General features: G+C 45.6%; 1 protein-coding gene across 1 annotated transcript; it reads left to right on the plus strand.

The window, feature by feature from the left end:
• Positions 1-364: 364 nt before the first annotated feature.
• Positions 365-1,339, plus strand: LOC311327785 (putative nuclease HARBI1; the record flags this gene model as incomplete). Its single annotated transcript, XM_084460889.1, has 1 exon — positions 365-1,339. One exon carries the CDS (start codon positions 365-367, stop codon positions 1,337-1,339), a length of 975 nt encoding a protein of 324 aa, XP_084317015.1.
• Positions 1,340-8,057: the final 6,718 nt, after the last annotated feature.

Consider the following 8,057-nt stretch of genomic DNA (forward strand, 5'->3'; position numbering starts at 1 on the left):
GAATACAGGTAATAACAACTACACATTGAACTACTGTCCTAGTTAACCCAACATCATATCTAGGGAAAAAAAGGTGATGCAGACACTAACAATTCAGTGTAAATGGGAAAAGTGCTTTATAAAGTTTGTTTGTTTGATTGATTGATAGATAATAGGCCACAACCCCTTGATTGCATGTGTGTGATATGCAGCATCTGAAATCCCTGTCCACTCACTCACTCACTCACTCACTCACTCACTCACTCACTCACTCACTCACTTACATATTACTCTCTTGCACCCCCAGGCCCACCCACGCGGCCCATACACCAGGCTAAACAGGCTGGCGCCTGCCCTGAGGGTCTACCTGGACCCTGAGAGAGACATGAGGCCTGACTTCAGGTTGTCTCGACAGGCCTTCAATGGTGTACTGGGCCTCCTGCACCAGGAGAAGGACCATGGCTGGGGACACAGCCTGGAAGTGCTCGTGTTCATCTTCTGGCTGGCCCATGCAGCGTCCTACCGGGTGACGGCGCGGGCCTTTGACATCCCCAAGAGCACCATCCACAGAGTGGTGCACAGGATCGGCAAGAGGGTCCGAAAGGCCAGGTCCAAGATCATCTGCTTCCCCCCCCCAGACACAGTGGGTCAGGGATTCGGCCGGCTGGCCCGCCATGGGGCCTTCAACAGGGCAGTAGGGGCCATCGATGGATGCCACATTCGCATCAAGCCCCCAAAGCGGAACAAGGTAGACTACTTTAATTACAAGCAATTCTACTCCATCCAGCTCCAGGTCATCTGCGACAGCAGCGGGAGGTTCCTGGATGTGTTTGTGGGCTATCCAGGGTCGGTGCATGACACGCGCATCCTGCGCAACAGCCCGGTGTTCACCCACTCCCTGTACCCCCCACCTGGCTACTTCCTGCTGGGAGATGGAGGCTACCCTTGCCTGGAGCAGCCCATCTCCATTGTGACGCCGTACAGGCGTCCTGTGCAAGGCAGGGTGCAGGAAAGATTCAACGTGGCGCACTCCAGAGGACGCCACATCATCGAGAGGAGCTTTGGAATGATGAAGGCTCGTTGGCGCTCCATCTTTTTTAAGGCGCTGGAGGTGAGGGTGGGCTTCTGCTCCGATGTTGTCCTGGCCTGCACAGTCCTCCACAACATCTGCCTCAGCCATGGGGACATCATGGAGCTGCCTGAGGATGACCTGGAACAACCTGGTCCCCCTGCGCCACTTGTCCAGGAGCCGACCCAGGAGAGGAGTGGGGCCCACATCAGGGAGAGGCTGTGTGCCCAGGTGTCCGCACCCCAGAACCTGCTGGACCTGTTAGCCCACCATGACTACTGCAGGAGTTGAGTCTTCATTTTGTTGGTGGCCTCTTTTTTCCCTTCAGTTTTCTTATTCCCACAAGATGGATGATTTTCAGTTGAGGCATGATGGGACTGATTAGCGGTTTTTCACTTTAGATGCATAATGGGACTGATCCTTTTTTGTGGGGGGGGGGGGATGTCATATTTCAGTTCTGAACAGTCCATGCAGTTAACATTTGTCACAGACCACATGCCTATTTTCCACCACACGGTCCATCCCTTGTCGTGGGGTGGTGGCTTGCGTGCCTCAGTGACCCTGAGAGCTGTGCCAGGGTCACCCATGCTGGCCAGATCAAAGGGTAGAGGCCAGACCAATTGGACCACCTCACCCCAGAGGTTAAATGGGTGCATAGGGCCAACAATCCTATCCACTAAACAGGTACTTGTGTAACTCTTGCTGATCAAACTGGGATAATTCCAGTAAGTGTGGGGGAATTGCACTTGTTTCACCTGGCATCGGCATCCCAGGTCTCCCACAACTACAGTACATCTGTTACACTTGCATCATCCATGTCTTCCCTTTCTGTTCTGTGCAAATAAAGCCATGTTTAACCACATCACTGCCTATGACTCTTGTGTGTGCGTTGTCAAGGCAGTCATGATCACATAGGTCATTTGTCACAAGTCAAAGCCAAACTTGGGAGTATTCAGGCTTTACTTGGAAATGGTGAATTGTAAGTCTTGACTGTAAAAAAGGGAAACATGATATGACCAAACCCACTACTGTTTTTGCTAAGGAACTCTTCATCCATTTCATGTTCACATCCATGTAGATGCTCCTAATTTCCTCATTGCAGCACATGTACAGTGACATATCAAATCAGAATCTATACAGAATGAAAACATTTCCATGGCACTCCCACATCCCCCCTCTGAGCAATCATTTGCAAGGATCATGCAAGAGGTGGCAATACCATAAAACTGCACTGACACAGATGTGGTGCAACATGTGTTTATTAAATGAAGCCTCCCTGGGTCCAAAAGGTCAAAATATGAATGAGTAATAAAAGCAAGACAATAAAACATGTGGCACAATACTAGCAAATACAAAGGAAATAAAGGAATATTTGGGGGCCTATTTATTCCCTGCCCACTTGTCCAGTATGTTGAGTAGGCGGTCGAACCGCCTCCCATCCTCCGCTTCCGTCTCCCTCAGCTGCCTCTCCTGCTCTACGTGCCTCCGGTCCAGCTCTGCCTGCCGCGCCGCCTGCCTCCCATCTAGCTCCACCTGCCTCCTCTCCTGTTGCTGCATCCACTCCCTGAGGAGGTCAGGTGGGTCTAGATGGTTGGCCTTTCTTTTCCTCTTCCCACCCACAGGCTGCTGGGTGGATGGACCTGTGGAAGAGGAGGAGGGGCCAGAGGTAGAGGGGCGTGAGGGGCCGGAGGAGGGCCCAGAGGGGCTGGAGGGGGTGGGAGGGTCAGGTGGGCCGGAGGAGAGGCTGGAGGACTCTGGGGCAGGGGACCGGTGAACACCATCGTCTGAGTCGCCCGACTCCACCGCACTGGAGATGGTGTTCACCGGTGTGATGGAGTCCCTCTGCCCCAGAGCCTCGTGCATGGCCTCGAAGTACTACCAGGTGGCGGCTGAAAGTCTCCCCTGTGTTCCGCTCCCTGTCCGGGGGTTCAGGAGCTCCTGTGTGGCAAAGATCAGATAAAATGATATGAGATGTCTGTCATTTCTGGGCAGAGGGTGAAATGAAGTTTGTGACAGCGGTACACTTGCAGAAAGTGATGATGAGGATGCACACATAATATACAATAGTATACTGACAATCATGCTGAGGGACACCCAAGACACCACAGTGCTACAGGAATAGCCTTGCCACAACCACTAGTGTGAAATTAATCCCCATAGATAGGGCTACATGATCCTATGACCCATTAATATCAGTGGGTAACGTGTATTTCTTCACCCTGTATATTTTCTTCAGGTTTTCCCATTTTTTCTTGGCTTGGGCATTTGTAAGCATGACATCAAGCCCAATCTCTCTTAAGACCACCCTGTTGGAGAAAACGGACACACACAATGAAGCCTGTGGGTGACCATATGAGTCAATTGACACATTTTGGGATGTAGAGAATAAAATCAATACTCTTGATTGCTGGCCGTTCCATCCATTGGTTTCAATAGGCTGATTGATACTCTTTACGGTATGTTAATACTCAGTTGGGCATGTAACTGGTACTCAGATAGGCATGTAACTGGGTTCAATGTTACACCCAGTCTGCACTGATATGATCACATGAATGTACAGTCCTGTTTGTTAACCTAACTATACATGACACAGGGCTGATTCTATTAGAATGAAGTTGACTGTGCTATTCCTTAGCGTTCACACAACAATGGCTGGCTGTATGATCGCTGACTGAGTAGCACAGCTGTGGCCAACGTTAGCTAGGCCTACTGTACTTACTGGTAACCGTCAAGCGCCGAGCCTCTTAAGCCGGTGAAGAGGAGGTCGTGCTCCATCCTCGCGGCTATAAACCGGAGCGTCTGCTCGTCCGTCCCTGTTCATGTATGGAGGGTAATTAGTGCCAAAATTAAATGCAATGCACACATCGAAACACTATTAAGAATTCAGCTGGATGGGATATGTTTGCAGGAAATGTCATCGGTTAGTTGTTTAGTTTAGGGTACATTACTTACAGATGTATCGGGTCCTGCGCGCAGTCATTTTCGCTGCATCAGATGTGTCACATGAGACGCGGTGGACTGTGGGTATTTTATGCTCCTGAGTCCGTGAAATTGCGGACTTTCGGTAAGTGCGGATAAAGTGCGCAAAATGGCGGCGTGGCGCACTTGTGGACCTAGCGATTCCGTTTTGGAACTACCCTGAGCCCTTGTGGACTTAGCGGGAACGCGCATGTAAGGCCACAAGGCCGCGAGTGCTCTGCACTTTAGCCTAAGTGCGCGATTTGGGCTTCAGCTGAAGACTGGGGAGATAGTGCTGCTCGGGCTGGCGAATAATGGCAACGACGAATCGAGTGTGTCCACGACCGTCAGTTGCTGGCCGATCCTCCCTGGTAGCAGTTAGCTATGGTAGGTAGATGTAGCAGTCCTACTTGTCAATGTGGTGCGCGCGCCCGTCAGTTGGGGAGAAATAGGCCTAGGCTACTTCAAAGAACTTCAATATCAAAGAACTGTCAATGAAAGATATCAAAGAACTAACTTAAAAGACTGATCAAAGAACGAGATTTCTAAGATCGCACTGGGGGAGGAGCTGAGGGGACTAAATAAACTTACTAGGAACTTATTATAGAAATATAGCACTGATCATTTATGTGTATTTGGAGCATCGTAACAGTAATAACAATAATATAAATAAAAATAATAATAATAGGCTAATAATATTGATGATAGCTAGGATGCTGGCCTAATTATGGGAGAACATTTTAAATTAATATTTTAAATCAACATGCAATATGCTCTTGCAGTCATGAGTGGTGTAGGCTATTACACAATAAAATGACCGAAGTGCTATGGTTCTTAGTTTTATGCTATTTCAGTTAGGCCTATATACACAATCACAATCAAGGGTATTATTTTAATATATATATTTTCAAGTCCAGTAAAGCTATAGAAATTTCATGTAATATGCAAAAGATATAGATTATCGTCCTATCAATCAGCTTTTCAAAACTAAATAACCCAAAAAACGGCTCTGACGGGAGGCGGCTCCATCGTTCTGTTAAAAGAGGCGACCGACACATGATCATTATCAGAGATCACATCAAAATGGCTGCGAGACCATCTGCTCCCCCGGCGCTGCCAACAATCAATGAGCCAGAGGTCATCCAGCTGGCTGCAAAGTTGCAGATGTTCAACGTGAGTGATTAAGAGTAAATTGTAGTAGGCCTATTTATGAAGGGGGTGTTGATGATAATAAGTTACTGCGTTTATCATATGCTATCACGCATTTGTAATTGGCGTTGGCAAATTAGGCTAAATGTTTGGATATTAGCCTACGTTTATAACACGTGCTATGACTGCATGTATCATATGCTTGCACTATTTATAATTCGCATGAACAAATTCATGGTTTTGATTAGACCATAGTGGCCTGCGTTAAACCACGTGCATTATTTGGTGATGGCATTTCCATCGAATTAATTCAATTTGTCATTTGTCGTCAAAAAGGTAGGCCCCTAACAGTAGGCTAGGCTCGTGGTTAGGCTATTGGCTGTAATGTTTTCACATTTTACCTTTTCACATCTAAACACCAAACTATCAACATACAATGTTGTTTTCATTAAGTTATTCGCTTGAAAAAATGACATATTGACATTAACAATGTAAAATGCAGCGCTATGTTGAAGATTAGCAACCAAGTTACAAACCGACAAACGCAGTTACTGTATTATTTAAAACCTGGAATTGTTTAGAACATGTTTACCTACAAAGTAGGCTACATAGATGTCACCAAAGATTGTGTTTTTATACATTTTTGTTTTAATTAAAAATAGGTGACATGGCATTGGCTAAGGAACAATATACAGGGTAATATATTTGAATTTACAGAGTTAAATTTGCATGAGCAGAGCAGAGCAGGAGATTGATCTGCAAGTCTTAAGGGGGACCTTGGCTGAGGACAGGGTGGGAGGTTCGCTGGGACAAGTTACCAGGTGTGCTACAGGAGACAGGGAGGTGTTCACAGGACCTGTTTAGAGTAAAAGGGAGAGATACTAGGGAGGAGGGAGGAAGACAGGATTAGTATAGCATCCAAGCAGACATGGGGGTCATCTATCAGGCCCAGGGTGGTCTGCGTGTGGCAAACATATGTGTTGCTGTTGTGCATCAGGCAAATCAATGTTACCTGAAGCATGGATACAGTGGACATTTTTGTTCCTTATTGTGTTATTATTTTAGCTTTTTTCATTCACGTGTCCTTAAATGTATTGTGTTTTTTACAGCTACAAATTATGAATCCGTGGGCGACGCGGGAGTACCTGCATGCAGAGGGCCACTCACTGGCCACAGAGGTACTCCAGGCGCTGATCCGCCACGTCAGGTGTGCACGTGCCCGTGATCAGCGCCTGGAGTACCTGGAGGGGCAGCTGGCTGCCGAGAGAGAGAGAGCAGAGGTCCTGGAGACCTCTGCTGTGTTTGGTAAGTGTTTATGTCATTGAATGATATTTATTTGTTGACTTTAGATTCGATTTTCCCAGGCTTTGTTACTGTTTGAAAATTACTGATGTTATTTTTCTCTACACCATTATACTACTGTTGCACTTATGAGTTCTAAAATATAACAATAATACATTTACTTTTTATACTGAAAATATTAATGACATATCTCAACACAACAGAGTGGATTTATTGTACTCTACCATCAAAAAATCTCAATGATGAAATAGCTGGCATATTGCCTATAATCTGTGTGTGCCAATTGATATAAGCAGCTTGCACATGGCTGTGAGGTGCAGTAGGCGTAGAGCCTAGAGTTTGCTGTTACATAGCCAATAGGTAATAATTTAATGATATGAGGTTATTCACCTCATCCACAGTTTTGTGAATTGTTTTGAAATGAATTTGACAATAGCTGTGGTGTTTACTTGAGTAACATTTAGAATGTATTTATCTTCCAATTACAAGAAAAAATTTTGAAGAAAATATCAGCTGTGAATTACTATACAGGAAATCATGACACAACTGATAGTCTGTTTGTGTAGGCTATTTTACAAGATAAGGCATTGTGAGTGTTTTTATTTTGTGGGCAATGTCAATAATTTTTCACAACTAATGTTTATTCAATATATTATTCCATGTGAATCTCAGCTGACAGCGATTTTGAGGAGGCAGCACAAGCAGAGGACCAGGCCCCTGCGCTCTCTCGTAAGTGTCCAGGGAGTGATGAGGTCTGTAGTGTTGAAGTTGTCAAGTTTGATTCGCCATGCCTGTCTCCATGCCTTTGTGTGTCTCCCTTGTTGAGTCAGGGGCGAGGTGTACGCGTAAAGTGTGAATTATGCCTCCATGTTGAATCAATTGTGTAGGTTATGGGTTGCTAGCCGTAGGTCAGTCGTTATGGCTTAAGCTAAACTGTAGCCTGACGTGCACCTTCCCAAAAATATAACTATGCGTCATGGTGATGTGGTTTGTAACACATGAACGTAGAAGCATAAATGACTGACAGCGCTGTAGGGTACAGGCGTTCAACCATAAATCACTCCTTAAGGTTGCCTGCCTATAGCCTACTGAGGGTGGAGCTGTCGTTTTCAAACTTTTTCATAGTTGCAGTCACCATCCTTACCATACTGCAGGAATAATACAGAATGTGTAGTCTCTTTGTGTTTGGCGTAGATATATCATATTGAATGTGATTAATATGAGGGGTATTATTGCCAATGTACACATTAGTACTGTTTATGCTGTGTTTATCAACCCAACACCATTAATAAAGGTGTTGTATCTCACAACTAATGTTTTTCTTTCTGTTTACATTATGATTAATAGAGTGCATTGAACCGATGGAGGCTCCAGTGGAGCTCCCCCCTGTAGAAGGAGTCCCTGTGTGAGTATTGTTTTATCCTTTATATGTGCTGTATATTTGAAACCTACTAGAAGTGCTGTGGAGTAGGTCAAATCATCCTGTAGTCTTTAGAAGTGAGGCTGTTACTGACACATGGCACTTTAGAGTAGGCTATGACTCATTATGTGAGAGCAAGTCTGAAGTTGTATACCACAGAAAATATTATTTCTGTGTATT

Source organism: Borostomias antarcticus (assembly GCF_949987555.1).
Source record: "Borostomias antarcticus genome assembly, chromosome: 34".
NCBI classification, from domain to species: Eukaryota; Metazoa; Chordata; class Actinopteri; order Stomiiformes; family Stomiidae; genus Borostomias; species Borostomias antarcticus.